General features: G+C 49.0%; 1 protein-coding gene across 2 annotated transcripts in view; it reads right to left on the reverse strand.

Annotated features, from left to right (window-relative positions):
- Gsg1l (GSG1 like) overlaps positions 1–17,940 on the reverse strand; it is a 200,110-nt gene that overhangs the window by 38,274 nt on the left and 143,896 nt on the right. For both annotated transcript variants that reach the window (XM_021168971.2, XM_029479143.1), the window contains exon 4: positions 646–757. In XM_021168971.2, coding sequence (XP_021024630.1) covers positions 646–757 — 112 coding nt within the window. The remainder of the gene's footprint in view (positions 1–645; positions 758–17,940) is intronic.

The raw sequence follows: 17,940 nt of genomic DNA on the forward strand, positions 1-17,940 counted from the left end.
GCTGTAACAGAAGCGGTGCTTGGCTGCCATCTTTGCCACCACTTTGAGGGAAGCTGCTTGAGACTGAAGCTATGAGAGACAGTGGAAGAGGGAGAGAAAGACTGGGTCTTTGAGGAAATCACCAGATCTCCCGGATCCAGCTGTGACTGGATCCAGCTGTGCCTGAAGCAGACCCTGCAGGGGCTCACACAGCATGGGATCCACCTAGTTGCCACTGGACACCTTGGGACTCATCCCTGGCTCCAGGTTGGCCACAACTGAGCCACAACTCCCAATCCATTCCCCAGCTGCCTTAACCACTTAGAAAAGAGGCATCTGTGTCCATCAGAGGGAAGTTCAGGACCTCAGGTGGCCTCACCTGTGCTTGTGGAGGACACACTGGCCTTGGGGGAAGTTACAGAGTCTCTTTGCTTAGGCTGATTGGGCAGGGGATTTTTTTTTTTTTAACAAACCAGAGTCCCAGCTGGTTGTGTATGCCCACCCTCCACCCCTCACCCCTGTCCACCTCATCCTGGCTTCTGAGTAAGCACCCTTGTTCTAGGCAGCATGGGTTTCTGCCATCCACAAACCACAGGACCCTGACACATCCCGTTGTGTACCCAGCATAACTCAGAGTCTGGTACCTGAAGGTCAAAGGCCACTTACCAGAAGGACCATCCATAGTCCCAGGAATGAGGTCTCCAGTCTTCAGGACCGAGGCTCACGGTGACCTGGAACACCTGTGTGTACATCATGTGTGCGACCATTCCCAGGAGACCTGCGGAGCAGAGCAGGTGTCAGGATCCAGGGAAGGACTTGTCCCATCTCTAGGACACCTCCTGCCCCCAGCCACTTGCCAGCTGAACTGTTAGAATTAGGAAAGAGCATGGAAGGGAGCAGAGGATGGGAGCCAGTGGGGTGGTCCAGAGGATCCAGGCTAGCCCTTTCCAAGTTTAAGCAACGGGTATATGTTAAAAACTGGTTCTGAAGGGTGCCAAAAAGGAAAACTTTGAGTCTGGGAGCCATGTTGTCTGTTTTAAAAACTATTTAACTCGTCCACTTGGCTATGGGAGCTATGTTGACTAATGAGTTTCTCCAATGAGACTTTTAACAATGCAGACAAAGGGTTGGTTTTAGCCTGCAGTTATATGTGCTGACACCTGTGTTAGAAAGACCAAGTGGCACAAGTGGCCTGGGGTATTTTCCAAAGCTCACTGTTTAGGGTCATAAGGTCAATTTCACAAATTTCTTTTTAACACAACCAGTGTTTTGTTTTGTTTTTTAAATGGGATAGTGTATGGTTTGAATCTGAGCTGTCCTCCAAGGACTGTCCCCACTGGTTCAGGTCTTGGATACTTGTTCTCGCTGCAGCTGGTGGTGTTTTTATGGAAACTATGATGCTGTAGGAAGTGGGGCCCAACTGGAGGTGGTAGCTCACAGGGAAGGGCCATTATCCCTGCCTCTCGACCTGTCTGGCTCTCTGCCGCCCAGTCCACCATGATGTGAACAGCCATTACCAGACGCCTGCTCCCATGAGTGAGCTGCACAGCCTGTCGTTGCGACCAGGGTGGAGTTCAACTGTGAGCCAAAAATAAATCCTTTCCCCTTAAACCTAAGGGTTTCTGTTGGGTATTGTCATTATGGTGACACAAAGGTAACCTGGGACACAGGCAAGTGCAGCTGCTTTGTGCAAGTGTTTTGTGGACTGTTTAGCTCTGAGCATGCACAGTGTATGACGTAGGTTGGAAAGCTGTGAGCTGGAGGAGTAGGGGGATGGGTTGTTTTCCATCACACTTTCTCGGTGTAATTTTGTGCTAAGCACTTGACCCCTCTGAGCCTCCAATCCTTCCTCATTCCAAAGATGAAGATTGTGGCAAGTGTGGAGAATCTCAAGGAACCCAAAATAAGGTAGCCTCGGTATCTGATGCCCACCAGGCACAGATCATTCCAACCACCAGGATTATTACAAAACAGCATTTCTCTTGGGGAACAGGTTATAGACCATGTCATCTGAGGCCTCCTGTGTGGTCAGCCTCAAGCTACAGACTCAGACTTAAGGAGGGAGACAATTATGAAGAGGAAGGGGGTAGATGATGAGAGGAAGACAGGAGACCAACATGTCACGGCTCTCAGGTAGCATCCAAGGTAGTTACCTACCAAGGGTGGAGTCGGGGCAGGAACTTGCAGGCAGGAGCTGATGCAGAAGCAATGGATGGATGCAGCTTACTGGCTTGCTCCCCATGTCTTGCACAGCCTGCATTCTCATAGCAGCCAGGACCACCTGACCAGGGGTGGTGCCTCCCACAGTGTGCTTGGGCCCACCCACATCAACCATCAGTCAGGAAAATAACCTACAGACTTGTCTGTCGGCTGAATCAAATGGAGGGGGGCATTGTCTCAATTTAGGATCCCTTTTCCCAGATGACTCCGGATTGTGTCAAATTGATAAAAACAAACCATGAAACAAAATAAAAAACTAAACAGGACAGGCTCAGATTCCGAGTCTCTTGAGTTTTGTTCTTGTTGTGTAGTTTGTTTTATTTTCTTCTGTTTTCTTGTTTTCCATTTTGTTTTTGCCTCACTATTACTATACAAATCAGAATAGCCTGGATTTAATCTTATCCCCCTGAGTTGTTTAGGGGTTTCTACCCCACCTTAGATCATTTAGCTCCGAAATAAAAGGCACAAACCTTTATGTTTATAATAAGCCATAAAAGCACTAGAGCTGGGCAGATATCAACCTCCGATGCTATTTTGTCTACTTCTCTGTCAATAACCCTGAGATACAACCTGCCATTTTCCATCCAGGTTGTTCCTACTCAGACTGGCCAGCTCTCATGGCTATGTTCTTACAATCCACCTCCCCATGGTGTCTTCCTCTCTCTCTCTCCTCCTCGTGGTCTCTGCCTCAGACCCCAAGCTGGGCAACCGAATCCTGCTTACCTCTCTTCTCTCCAGCTACAGGCTGTCAGCATCTTTATTTAACCAATAAAGATTTAACCAGGTTTCATAGCATCACTTAGTGTATGTGAGGATTTCCTTATCCCTGAAGATCTGTTCAAAGGGCAACTAGATCTCAGCAGCCAGTATTTAGCATTACAATACACAGCAGCAGACCAGACCTCAACACACCACATACACACATGCCACATATACACTCACAGACACACCACAGACTCTACACTCTACCTCAAACACTACACACCACCTACATGTACACACACATACATACACAAACACCACATACACTACACATGCCACACAACGCCATAATACAACACACTACACACATATACTCACACACAGTCACACACCACACATACAGCATACACATACTCCACATACACACTCACACATCTCACACACTCATACCAAACAAACACACTCACAAAACCATACATACACCACACCACACACATTCACAAATCATACAAACACACACACATACACACTCACATATCATACAAACACACACACACCCTCACCTGCACACACACACTCACACACAAACCATACACACATCCTCACACTCACACACACACACACACACACACATATCACATACACACACAGAAACCATATATACACTACACCACACATACTCACACACTCACATACATGCAAACCATACATACTCTATACCACACACATTCATAAGCGCGCACACACACATATCACACAAACATCACACACACATACTCACACAAACCATACATACACTATACCACACACTCACACACACATCACACACACACACACACACACACACACCATCTCCCTGTAGCTTGGTATAAGTTCTTACTGTGCTCGGGCTACTAATCCTGAGGCTAGTCTTCTCTGTACACATCTTTCTTTTTTCAGCAGTAAGTTTTGTTTACCAGAGGAGCTTGATTGGCAGGCACCGAGTGCTCGCATCCTCGCCACACCCTCAGTTCAAAGGTCAGTTTCTTTCCTCCGGGTGGGACACGCTTTCCTATGGAGGAGCCATGGTGGGCACACTGCTAGTCACTAAAACTCACAGTGAGCCCCTTGACTCCCGCTTGTGCAGCACAGTCGTGGGGCTGGCAACTCTGTAGTGATGCATGGCCGCCATTCAGTGCCATCCAGAAGAGTTCCAAGTCTCTAAAACCCTCCTGGTGCATCTGCTTCCTCCCAAAGGCCCAAGCAGCCTTACGTTTGTTTCCTGTCTCCTCTCTGGCATTTCCACGTGTGGTAGTGTTGGAGTCCATACTGTGTCTTCCCTGCTGGCTTGTCACCAAGAATTAAGTGTTTCGGTCCTTCCATGTCTTCTCGTGGGTGGAGTGCTCGTTTGTTCTTTTTGTTTTGTTTTGTTTTTTAATTTATTTTTTTAATTAGGTATTTTCTTCATTTACATTTCAAATGCTATCCCTAAAGTCCCCCAGACCCTCCCCCCACACTCGCCTACCCACCCACTCCCACTTCTTGGCCCTGGCGTTCCCCCGTACTGAGGCATATAAAGTTTGCAAGACCAAGGGGCTTCTCTTTCCACTGATGGCCAACTAGGCCATATTCTGATACATATGCAGCTAGAGACATGAGCTCCGGGGGGTATTGGTTACTTCATATTGTTGTTCCATCTATAGGGTTGCAGATCCCTTTAGCTCCTTGGGTACTTTCTCTAGCTCCTCCATTGGGGGCCCTGTGTTTGATCCAATAGCTGACTGTGAGCATCCACTTCTGTGTTTGCCAGGCCCCGGCATAGCCTCACAAGAGACAGCTATATCAGGGTCCTTTCAGCAAAATCTTGCTGGTGTATGCAATGGTGTCAGCGTTTAGAGGCTGATTATGGGATGGATCCCTGGGTATGGCAGTCTCTAGATGATTCATCCTTTCGTCTTAGCTCCAAACTTTGTCTCTGTAACTCCTTCCATGGGTGTTTTGTTCCCAATTCAAAGAAGGGGCAAAGTGTCCACACTCATTTGCTCTTATTTCTGAAGAGATCTCCAAGATCTGGGTGGACCACAGTTTACTTATCCATTTGTGTATAGAAGCACAAGTCAGTTGCTTCGAGGCTTCGGCCATTATGGATAAAGCTGCTTCTGCCTTACACTTCTGCAGCTGACTGAGTCCTCTATTAGCCTTTTCTGCCTTTTGCTTCCTGTGTCTACTTAACACATTCTCTTGTACTTTCCCAAAACCCTTGTAGAAGTTTATTAGTGCATCTAGAGTTCAGCCTGTTGCATGGTGTGAGGGAAGGACCTGATGTCACCTCCTCAGTTATCAGCTCGTCGCTTTGAACCCTAACAGAATGCCTCCTTCTTTCTCCACTGGCTTTGAATGATTCTTTTATGCAGGTTGAGAATTACACACATTCAAAAAATTCAAAATGCTCTAAAATCGCAAACTTCTTCAGTGCTGACAAGCGGCAAGCCTGCCCCTGACTTCATGTGACAAGTCACAGTCAAAACACAGGTGTGAGCATCATATAAAAAAATACTTCCCAACGGTGCCTTAGGCGGAGATAAAGCTAAACCGAACTTCCTGTTTAACCTTGGGTCCCTCCCAAGATACCTAATTTGCATACACAAATACTTCAGGTCAAAAAAGTACTCTAAATATTTCTGGTCCCCAGAATTTCAGATGGGGGGGGGAATGCTCACCCACATTATATAGCTCTGCTCCTATCTCACTTGTGCTCTGTGCCACCAATCCAGACACCCACTGCGCATGTTGTGTCAATACACACTTTAATCATTACACTTTACTGTGGGAGCCATGGCCTGGAAGGAGAAGGCTTTCCCTTGTGTTCCTGCCCAGGGCTCACTTGGTCCAATATTGCTGCCTGTCTCAGAAGCCCCGCCCCCTGGATGAGCCTTCCTGCATCCTACCTCCTGCCTCCCTGAGCCTCTTCCAGTTGATTCCCAAGGGTGTATCCTGCCCTTGCCTAAAGGATTTAAGAGTCACCAGGACTCTCAGGAGTATGATCTCTTGATTTGTAAAATGGGGGCCAGTAGGGTAGCTCACTGAGTGAAAATCCTTTCTACACAGGCCTGATGACCACTGTGGAGGGAGAGCACTAACTACTGAAAGCTGTCATCTGACCCCAACACACCTACACACACACACACTAATAATAAGTAAATATACATTGGTGGTGTGAACAGTAAGAAGCCTATGTGAACATTCAGACGGAAAGGAAACGTTAGTGAGAAGAGTTACACAGTAGATGTGAAGTGTCCCCTGAATGTCTCACATGTTCAGGGGCTGGTCCCCAGATGATGGCCCTGGCCCATTCCAGTGTCTCCTCCACCAGAGACTCTCCACACCATGATGCTCTCTGCTCAAGGGCATGAGCCAAGAGCCTTCCAAGACCATGAGCTAAAGTAGATCTTCCTCCCCTTGAGTTTGTGTCAGATATTTCACCGTAGAGACTTCAAGGTAGTGTCAGGAGCCGGCATTCCTGATGTTAGGGGAGAGGCGGCAGGGCTGTACAAGACCTAATACAGGATCTCCCAGCTATGCACCGAGGCCAGACCCAGCTGCTGGCAAAATAACTCATTTCCACAGGCTTGGTTTAGAATGGTGGTTCTCAACTTGTGGGTTGCGACTCCTTTGGATGTCAAATGACCCACCCACAGGGGTCACACAGATCAGATATCCTGCATATCATTACATTCACAACAGTAGCAAAATTACAGTTACGAAGTAGCAACAAAATGATATTATGGTTGAGGGTCACCACAACATAAAAAATGTATTAAAGGCTCACAGCATTAGGAAGGTTGAGAACCACTGGCTTAGAACAGCATTGATCCATAGAGTGAATTCTACTTATCTCCAAACAGGAAGGGCCACACTTTAAGAAAGCTCAATAAATGAAAGTTGTACATCTCTGAAAGACACAGTGGAACTCTGCACTTTAAAGAGTCTGCTTTGAAAACCAGGCCCATGGCCATGCACGCTAGGAATGCACTCCACCATTGTCTCCACCATTGTGCCTCAAATCAAGTCCACTATCTTTTAAAGAGCACTGCAATTACTGCTCATGGGGTAGTGGGATGGTTAAGGGGAAGGGAGAAGAAAGGAGCCTAGGTAAGAGGCTGGGCTGGACAAGTGACTGAAACCCAGAGTCCCACCAATGCTTATGTCATGTGTTGGAAACGTAACCCCTACATTTGGATCATGGCATTTAGAGGTGTGACTTGTGAGGGTGCTTAAGGTAGATGATGATGTTGGTATAGCAGAGGAAGCTGCCTGTCTTACTCTATCAATACATGATGCCTCCCCCAGGTGCCAGTACACTGTCAGACCCAACACTCTGATGCAAAGTGAACATCAGCATCCTGCTCCCAGGCTTCACGGATCCAGAACCATGCACCAGTTGAACGCCTATTTCATATCAATGTCTAGTCTTGAGTATTTTGTTTCAGCAACAGAAAAAGATGAGGCTTCATGCCAGTAGGGTTTGTTGGTGGGTGGACGTGGGTGTTGGTGGGTGGACATGGGTGTTGGTGGGTGTTGGTGGGTGGACTGGCTGTCTTAAAGTCCAGGCTGGCCTTTGGTTTGAGCGATTGGGCAGATGACAATGCATTTGTTTTTTTTTTGTTTTGTTTTGTTTTGTTTTGTTTTTTTTAAAGATTTATTTATTTATTATATGTAAGTACACTGTAGCTGTCTTCAGACACTCCAGAAGAGTGTGCCAGATCTCGTTACAGATGGTTGTGAGCCACCATCTGTAACCACCATGAATGTGGTTGCTGGGATTTGAACTCTGGACCTTCGGAAGAGCAGTCGGGTGCTCTTACCCACTGAGCCATCTCACCAGCCCCGACAATGCATTTGTTGAGATAGAAAAGCCCAAGAGAGGAAGGGAAGATGTCTAGGTGGGTGGAATCTTTCAGGGGCCATATCTGCTTGAAATGGTTATTTTCTTTTTTTTGTAGATATCGAGTGAGCAGTTAATGTACACTCTGTGGTTGGGAGCTGTCAGAACTGGAAAGGGATCATCAGCATAGAAGAAGAAACGAGGTGACAGCCTGGGAGAGACAGCAGAAAGACTGGAAGAGGGGAGGAGAAGAGGCATCTGGGGCTGAGCAGAGCCACAAGACCAGCCGAGGAAGCTAACCTGGGGACAGGCATGGAAAGAAAACTGGGGTAGCTTGGGGTCGAGGGGAAAGGGCACTCAAGAGAGTAGATATCAGAAGAAAGGTGAACAGGATAGTAGAGTTACCCATGTGGCCAACCAGAGACCACAGGTCGCCATGACAGACTCCCACTGGAGTATTGTGTGGGGATGGGTTCTCAGAGGGCATGGATTGAGAATAATTGAATTGGAAATGATAGAGGAAGCTCCAGGCTCAGGGTCTCAGAGTAGTAGGCAGGGGAGAGACTGTGCAAAAGGGTAGAGGTCAAGTGGGAGATGGAGCTTCTGGTCTACCTCCTACTTAGATGATCAGGTAATAGCAGTGGGGTAGGGTGGGGTGTGTGCATCTGGTGCACGGAAACTCAAGGCCAATCCTAGAAGCCAAACAGAAGGTGTCAAAACAGATGAGAGAGGGTCCTAGAATCCAGTAGCTAGCTGGCAACTTAGATGCTCTACCCAAAGGGTACAAGGGAACGGGAACTTGAGTGAGTAAGATTTGAGTTGAATGGTGTTGTGTGCTTTCTTGGGGAGTTGGTTTCTAGTTACCCATTCAGAGAGCATTGACCGACATAAGAAATGGTTTCCACCCAAGTCTGGGTTACTTTCAGGAGTGTGGGTGACTCTTGCACCTAGACCACTGAGAAGCTCAGACAGCGTGGACAACGATCTTCTGATGCTGCAAGATGACCTCTGTTTCCCTCAACCTTCCACCCATCCCCACCCACTTTAACTCTTGCCCCCCCCCCTCAGGCCCTGTGTAGTCAGGCCAGGCTTTATGTAAGTGGATGGCAAGAAAGTGGCTGGGACCTCAGGTGAGGCTCTCAGGATCCTCCTCCTCCCATGAGGAAACATGAACAGGCCAGATCTTGTAAAGGTCTTCCTCAGATAACCACAGGCTCTGACTGAGCTCCATGACAAGCTCCCATTCTCCTCACCACAGAGCAAGGGTGAGTTAAGGTCACTAGCCATGAGTGAGGCTAGGCAGGCAAATGGGGCATCGGAGGATGGAGGATGGAGGAGATGTGAAATAGTCTTTCCAGATGTAGAAAAGTGCAGACAAGCTGAAAGCATATGGGGTTTTCCAGCACATTCTTTGGGTCCTGAGCTCATGAGTTAAAGCCAGCCCAGATAAGCAAGGCTGGGAGATGCAAGTGGAGAGAATGGTGGACCTAACCACTCAGGATTTGACACACAGCATTTCCCAAATCCTGTTTTGTCCCATTGTGGGGGAGGGGAGGGAAAGGGCTGCTCCCTAGTCATCCCGAGACCTAGCAGATCTGAACCCAGGTGACCCATTCTCAGGACACACCCTCTGATCTGGAGACTGCCCCTGCACAGGGTGAGGTCTTGGGGCAGTGGCAGCGACCTAGTTTCCAAGCCTTGGCTACTTTGGCTCAGCTCTCTTTGCAGGGCTGAATATCTTGCATGATTGCCATGCTCCGTTTAATGGCACGATCGTAGAGGTAGCTGATTAATTAGCTTATAATAAGGTTTGTTATTAAAGATGTTATTAAAGTCTCGGTTATTACAGAGAACACTTGGGGAGCATTCGTGTCTAAATAAATATTCTTGCATACATTGGGAGGTGATCTAGAGCTGCTAGCAATCCCAGAAACCTGAGAACCAAGAAGAGCATTTAGGGACGCACTGGAGCTGGAAGCAGATTCAAGAGGGCAGGATGGGGGCAATGGCAAGCCCTGCTGGGGAACCTGGCAGGTCATGCAGCCTGTCACTGAACCTGTACTGTCTGCCTGCTGGCTGCTAGACTTTTCCTTACCTTTCCTTTTTTTTTTTTATGGGAAATTAACTTTATTCATGGGCAGCCTCGAGTGCATTGCCAGGCAGGTCATCTTGAGATGAGAGAGCTGAGAGGCCACAGATGAAATTAAAATGTTCAAATCACGTGCTTATGGAGTAATGCAATAACGCAGCTGACGAGGGGGATGGGGAGCAGAGCTGGAGGAGGGGGATGGGGAGAGTGGAGTGCGTAGGGGTGTGTGTGTGTGTGTGTGTGTGTGTGTGTGTGTGTGTGATCTTGGTCTCGGTAACTTCTCCCCTCCACCCTTCCCTGGCTGGAATACTGAGTACCAGCACCAAGCACACACAGGGGTTCTATGGGGTACTGTTGGAGGAACACAGTAGGACTTTACCAATTTACCATCGCTGTGACTAACCTGAAACTTCCATCTGTATTTCATGGCCAAAGGACACTGACTCCCCAGTGTACAGCTGGGTTCACTCTCAGCCTCAGTTTCCCCTTTGTCACACAGCCAAATTGATTTGTTAATTGTCCCCTCTGTTCTAAATGGCTCCTATAGCTCAGGGTCAGCCTAGAGAAAAGCCTGTGACCAATGTCTCCTCCTCTATGGTCTGCCCTGAGCTCAGCCCAGTCTGTCCTAGTCAGCTAGGATGGAGCAGAGTGGACAGAGGGGCAGGACACTGTAGGGAAACTGCTCAGTAGTCTCCTTTCACCCTTTTCCTTCCTGTTTCCCTTTCACTTTCCTACCCTCCCTCTCCCTCTAGTGCCTCTCCAGTAGCCAAGGCTGCCCTTCAACTCCTGATCCTCTGTCCATCCTCTGCCTCTAAAGTGCTAGGATCTCAGGTTGCCATGCCTGGTTTGTTTGTTTGTTTGTTTGTTTGTAAAAGATGCTTCATAAGGCAAACTCACATGGCAGCTCCCCCCCCCCTTCATCCCCCACTCCTTGGCTTTTTTGACACAGACTCTCACTCTCTAGCCTAGGATGGCCTCAGCTACAGGCACGACCCACCCCAATGAGCAGTGTGCATCTTGCCATTCCTCTACACTCCAAGTAAGTATGCCTCAGAGTCCTTGGGGCTGGAAGCACCAGGCCTTCTCTCTGAGCAGGAGGCATGGACTACGGGTGGATATATGGGCTTGCCTCAAAATGGAATGGGGACTTCTGTGTCAAGGCAGTCAAAACAGGAGGTCCAGGGTTGTAGAGTGAGAAGCCCCTACAGTGGGTACCATCCAAGCTGAGGGTCTGAAAGAAGCAGGGGAGAGGCTAGGCTGCAGCTTCCAGGCAAAGTGGAGCTGAGATGGGGCTTGGGTAGGGCATGCCAGGAGTGAGAGATGCTGGAGGGGAAAATAGGATCCTTCATGGAAAGTTCGAAGCCATCGGGGGTTTGGACTTGATTCTGAGATCCTGTGATCTCAGCATGGGGAATCATGTTCCTGCTGCAAGATATACTTGGCTTGTTTGTTTGGGCAGTGGTGGGACCCAGAGCTTCATGCATGGCCCCACACTCTGCCACTGAGCTGCACCCCAAACCCAGATGTGCTTCTTAGAAGTCTCCTCTGACTGCCTAGTAGGGAAGGGATTAGAAGAAAAAGCAGGCTGGAAGCCATCGGGGAGGGCTGCTGTCCTCTCTCGGGAGGTGGTTAGTCCCTTTGGGAACTGAGAAGCAGGAGGTGGACCAGACTGCCCTGGCAAGTCTCAGAGGTGGGGTACAGCAACAGGGAGGGTCAGAGCAACCAGAAGTAAATGAGGAGCAACTGGCTAGAGCGAGTAGCCTTCCCTGTTAGAACCCTGTTAGTAGCCTTCCCTGTTAGAGCTGGGGTGGTTCAGCAGGGCTGTAGAAAAGGCTGCTCTGCACAAATCTGAGATATCCAGATGCCATCCCCATAGGGACCAATGTCTGGGGCAGAGGGGCAGAGGGCCAGGGAGACGGCCCTGCAGACCATCCCCATGCCTGTGCTGGCAGTGTTTAAAAGCAGCCCAGACCTATTTTTAAAGAATGAGCTATTTTTAGCCTCTCTGTGGAGAACCCGCAGCCTCTCTTGGTAGCATATTTCAGAGTTGAGAAAGTTCCTTCTTACATATAACCTAAATCTTTCCAGCTCCAATTTGAGCTAATTTCTCGCTCTGCCCTCTGAGGATGAGGGCTCGAGCTGGCTGGCATCTTCTCCAGAGTGTGACAATTAGTGGGACGCCCTCCACCCAGCCCGCTCAGCAGAGACTGTCGGCTCTCTCTGCCCTTCTCCACAGGTCTAATCTCAGACCACTTGAGTCATTAGCACTGCTCTTGTGTGGATCCTGCCTTTTAAAGTGAAGTGGCCCAAATCGGAGGTGGCATTTAACAGGGACCTTCCAATGTCACGCAGTGGGTTTCCTGGGCTCCCGGCAGCCTGTGTACTCCACCGACCCCCATCCAGCCTGAGGCTATGGAGGAGCTCAGGCCTTGCGGGTGAGGTCCATAGGGGTCCTGGGGGTCTCGGTGACTCAGGGTAAGTATGTAGGGGGTGATTTTTAATATTAACAAATATGTCTCTCATCCAGTATCTCCTGGTAGCCCATGCCCTCCTCACTGGGCAGCTAGATATAAAACATTCATGGCCTCGGGGCTCAGCTGCAGGAGAGGCAGAAAACAAGAGGCAAATTGTGGCTTTGGGGATTTCAAAAGCCTGCACCGAGGAAACAGGACAGGCAGAATACATAATCAAACAGCTTTCTCCTCCACCAGGTAAAAGGAGGTAGAGGGATTGAGGAGTGGGGGGAGGAAACAGAAGGAAAGGGGAAGAGGGAAGAGATGAGAAACTAAGACAAGGGAGGAGAAAGATGATGAATGAGAGGAGGAGAGAGAGGAGAGAGAGGAGGGTGGGGCTAAGGAAAAGAGGGGGAGGAGCAAGGAGAAGAAAGAGGGACACAGAGAGGAGGAGGTGGAGCAAAGGAGGCAATGGGGGAGGGGAAGAGATGACAAGGAGGCAGGAGAGGAGGAGGTGTGGGGAGGGAGTGCCAGAGAGCAGGGGAGAAAAGGATGGGGGCCAAGAGAATGTAGAGTTGGTAAGAGTCAGGGTTTCCGAAAGGCTTGGCTTCCCTTCAGGTACCTCCATTCCACCCCTCCCACAGTCAGCCCCTCAGACACACATTCTCTAGTCAGGACCTCCCGGATCCTGTCTATTCTTGCATGTCTATCCCAGGAACTCACTGGCCAAAGCCATAGATACTAGGTGCCTCCAGGGGAAATGACCTCTGGTCCTTGTCTCAAGAACCATGACCTCAGAATCACTCCCAGGGGCTCTCAAACAGTGTGCAGTTCTAAAAGCATCTCTGGTCCATAGGCTGGAGCCAATGCAGAGTGCATGGTGACACCAGAGCTCAGTGGATGGTCCTGCCTGGTCTCAGTGCCCCAGGGCTCTCTGCCTGCCCTGTGGGACTAAAAGATCTGGGGTCTGGAGGATCCAGAGAATTACTACAGGAGTTGGGACTTTTGAGAGCAGGAAGAGGGTACTATGAACAGTCACCTCCATGCCAGGGGAAAGTGAGGAACTGGCAGTACTTGGGACGTGGGGTCTTGTCTACAAGGATAAATCCTCCTCTGCTGAGAGGGTGCCCCTGGCTCAGTGGTTAAGAGCACAGGCTGCTCTTACAGAGGACCAGCATCTTAGCATCCACTTGGTGACTCACAACCACCTTAATTCTGGTCCCAGGGGATCATGTGCCTTCTCAGACCTTTCTGAGCATCAGGCATACACACATGCTGCCCAGGCATACATTCAGGAGAAACACTCATACACACAAAATAATATACAATTAAAATGAAAAGAAACATTTTTAAAAGATCCATCAAGGGCCTGGAATTTAGGAGCAGGGACCTGGTGTCCTGGGTTCTTTTCCTGGGCCAGGAAAGCATCTCCAGGTGTTTCTGCAGAGCCTGGAGGCAGAGGCCCTAAGCTGGTCAGAATTGTCCCATGCATACACACCTGCTTGGCTCCAGCTGCTTATGGGCTGGGATCTATAAACCTCAGCACTACACACATTGAGTGATGTTGGCTGTGGGTCTGCCCTGAGTATTGCAGGCTGTTTTGTGGCATCCCAGGCTCTCCCCATTAGTTGCAGTGGTTAACTGAAGCACAGCACCCAAAGGCACCTGGGTATGATGTACATACACATACTGTCGGCATAACATGTCTGCAGACATTGCCGAATGTCCTAGAGGGGGGAGTCCCCCATTATCATGTACAACACCAGTTTTCAGTGACAATGCTTGGTGTTGTCTTCCTCCCTCCACTGCCAGGGACACTGATGGTTTCCCAGCAAGATCTAGGGTTCCCTTTCTGAGAAAATCTCAGCTGCATTGAAATTGAGTCACTTAGACAAAGATGCTAAGTCAGTGGAAGTGAGTTTGGCCTATGGCAGTGGTGACAGTTCTTGGGAGAGTGTCTGGGGAGGGAGATGAGGGGCACTCCAGAAGCAAGGGCTGCAGCAGCCCTCTAGAACATTAAGACACACTCTAGAAGTGTGACCTACCTGTGAGTGACAAGCCTGAGAATCCCGAGGCAGAGCACCCAGAGGGCAAAGGTTCAAAGCCAGCTTTCCTTCAGCATCATTAGGGACAATGCTTGTGTGTGTGTGTGTGTGTGTGTGTGTGTGTGTGTGTGACACCAGAGGAAGGGGATGGCTTGACTTTGTTGATCATGGCAACTGAGTGTGAACACTTCAACCAGATGTGTGATTCACACCTGCAGTCCCAGTATTTGGACACCAGAGGCAGGGGACTCTTGAGTTTAAGATCAGCCTGGGCTTGGGCTACATAACAACCTACATGACCAGCCTGGACTAAGCAGCAAGCAAGTCTCCAAAACAAAAGCAAAGCCAGAGAATGCAGCCTGCTAGAAATACCTCCTGGGAGGCACGGGGGCCTCTGGAACCTGCGTGGGACCCTGCCCAGGCTTCCTTCTGGGCTCTCTCATCTCTTTCTCTGTCACTCTTGCCTGTCCCTCTCTTATCTGTCTCTGTTCTACCTCTCAGGATGTCTCTTTGATTCTCTCTCTGATTTTTTCCTCTCTATCTTCCTCAGTATTCTGCCACCCCCCAGGCCCCCCAGCTCATCTGCCCATAAGATAAACAAGCCAAAGACTGTTCCCATTTGCAGCTCCACACTGGATTCTCTCCCCTTCTCCCACTTTGCCCATAGGCAGTGCTGCATGCACAAGGACACATCCACAACAGGTTGAGGGTGAACACGACGATGTCTTCCCCCTGCCCATTGCAGCCTCGCTGCCAGCCCTTCCATCCCTCTGTCCCTGGCATCAGGTGAATAGCATGCCCTGCTCTGGACTTCCGATCAGGAAACTGCTTGCACACAAGGAAAACGAGGGGGCAGGCTACTGTCTTGCAGCTCGCCACAGACAGCCTGCAATAATACCCTCAATTCTCAAGCATAGTTTGCAAAACACTCCAACCATCCCACACAGTCCTTGTCTTGGCCCAGGCAAACTGAGATGGCCACAGGCTATTGGACAGATAACACTAAAGCCCAGAGAGAAAAACATCCGACCCAGGCAGCACAGCACAAAAGGAACTGTGTATTTGAGCACAGGCATGATCAACCCTGAGTCCAGATGTCAACCTCAGGCACTAACCATGTCCAGGGAATGAGTTTCAGACTCCCAGGCCTGTCAAAGTCTTATAGTGCCAGATAGGCAATTTATGACTTGGCTCTATCCAGAGTGCGGAACCCGGGAGACAGAGCTCTTCCTTCGAGGCAGAGCACCTTCTGTTCTGTGTCTGACACCACCAGCCGCCACCTTTCCAGGGACAAATAGCAGACTAGCCTGTGCTTACTCCTCATCTCAAAATAGCTGATGGGAGTTGGCGGCTTCTGGAAGAGCAGACCACAGAGGCCATGGATGAGGAGAGTTGTCCCTGAGTGTAGACTTTCTATCAAGAAACATGTCCTCGGGGTCTTCTGAGAGCTCTTGGACTCCAGGGCCATCTGAGGGGAGATGGGATGGGATGAGAGAAGGCAGGCCCGAGAAGACAAACAGCTTCTGGAGTGGAGGTGGGGGAAGATGACTGAGTGAGGACAGAGGAAAGGGACAGAAAGGACGCTTTACACAGCTAGCACGGGGGCTGTCCCTACAGAGGGGACTTTGGCAATGGCTATAAAGGTGACACCATTTCCTTAGAGTTACCAGCTCCAGCTCTTGGGTTATGTCCTGAGATACACTTCATCCATGGGCAGATATATACTCAAGGGTGAGTGTTACAGTATTTAGAAACCCCTAAAAATCCACCATGAGGGGCTGACTAAGCTATGTCAATGGAGATGTCTATAGTCAGTCCTGATCTTGGCTCTCACCCCTCTGGCCTTCGTGTTACCCTTAGACAGCCTGAGGCATAACTCTGCCTAAGGACTTTTGTACCTACTTCCTCATTACTAGAGAGAGTCTTCTCTGGTGTCCATATCTTGCTACTCCTCTGTGTCATGGCATGTCTAGGGCATTTGGAGGTTGTGTTCCATGGGCTTTGAAAAAGCCCTTGGAGACGTGGCCACGTTAACAAAACCACTGAGCCCAGGGAAACCAGCATCCTAGGAAACTCTCACCTGCTTCCAAGATGACTCAAACTAGAGGGATAGTGGACAGGCTAGTTTATGTCAACTTGACATAAACTAGAGTCATCTGAGAGAAGAAAATCCCAACTGAGAAAATGCCTCCATAAAATCAGGCCGTAGGCAAACCTGTAGGACATTTGCTCAACTAGTGATTGATGTGGGAGGGCCAGCCCATTGTGGGTGGGGCCGATCCTGACTGGTAGTCCTGGGTCCTGTAGGAATATAAGCTGAGCAAAGCCAATAAGCATCACTCCTTCATCAACTCCTGCCTCGATTTCCCTCAGTGGACTATTTAGGATTCAGGATATGTAAGTCAAAGAAACCCTTTCTTTCCCAAGCAGCTTTTGGTCATGGTCACAGCCACATCAACATTGACTAAGACAGATGACTTTTATGCCGTTTAACTCTTTAGCCCCAGAGCATCCTTTGCCACATTTGCCAGGGTGCCTTTTATTGAGGCATGGGTGAATAACAAAACTGAGGCACCTTCTCTCCTCAATCGCTCTTATAGAGATGATGGGAAGAAAGCACAGGGTCGTGGTGCCTCTACTCTAAGGAGTTCATCTGTTCCAGGATGGCCCAAAGGTGTAAGTAGCCACATCAAATCTCCAGCCAACAGACAGTGGAGACCTGAAGCCCTGAAATCTACCACAGTAAATGGGATTCTACCAACAACCACACAGGACTGAAGCAAACCCTTTACCAGATATGCATCAGAGAGATTGTGGTCGGGCAGCTCCTTGACTGTGACCCTCCTAGGCTAAACCATATCCTGACCCACAAATCTGAGAGCCACTGAATGTGCACTGCCCTAAGTCGCTAAGTCTGTAGCAGTATCATTACACAATAATAGGTAACTCATGACGTGGGCAAAAGTTTGGTGAATATTGTAGGTGTGCTAGCCAAAGCAGGCAATGGCTGTGAGCCTCATCTCACTAGTATTTGTGTTAGTATTAGTGTTACACTTCACTGCACTAGGTCTGCTGGGAGAACCAAGTTCTCAGCTCAATCTATATTACCCAGACATCCCGGACCAACCTTCCTGAGACCAATCCCACAACTGAGCTCCAGCCTTTCATCAGTTCCTCTTTACCAGGTCCTATCTTCCACACATATAAGTGCATACCCATACATGCACTTACATGTGTATGCACACACAAGGATACATATACTCACGGCATGCACACGAACACACATAAAAACACATATTCATGTGCACACACATGCACATACCCATGCTCCCACCCACACAAGGAAGAATGATACACAGCTTTGGAAAACCAAGTGAGCTGGGTTCAGATCTAACACACTTTTTGAGTTTCTGAAACGGATGTATTATTCTCCAGGGCTTTATCTGGGGTTGGGATAATATAACCCTTTATATACTTAGTAATTCTAACTTAGGTCTTCTGTTTCTCTGTTTCTGAGCATGTTAAACATCTCTGATCACACAGTGCGGTTAACTATTTCTTCCTGAGGTTTCACACGTTATTGTTTGG

The sequence above is a fragment of the Mus caroli genome, chromosome 7 (genome assembly GCF_900094665.2).
Source record: "Mus caroli chromosome 7, CAROLI_EIJ_v1.1, whole genome shotgun sequence".
Classification (NCBI taxonomy): domain Eukaryota; kingdom Metazoa; phylum Chordata; class Mammalia; order Rodentia; family Muridae; genus Mus; species Mus caroli.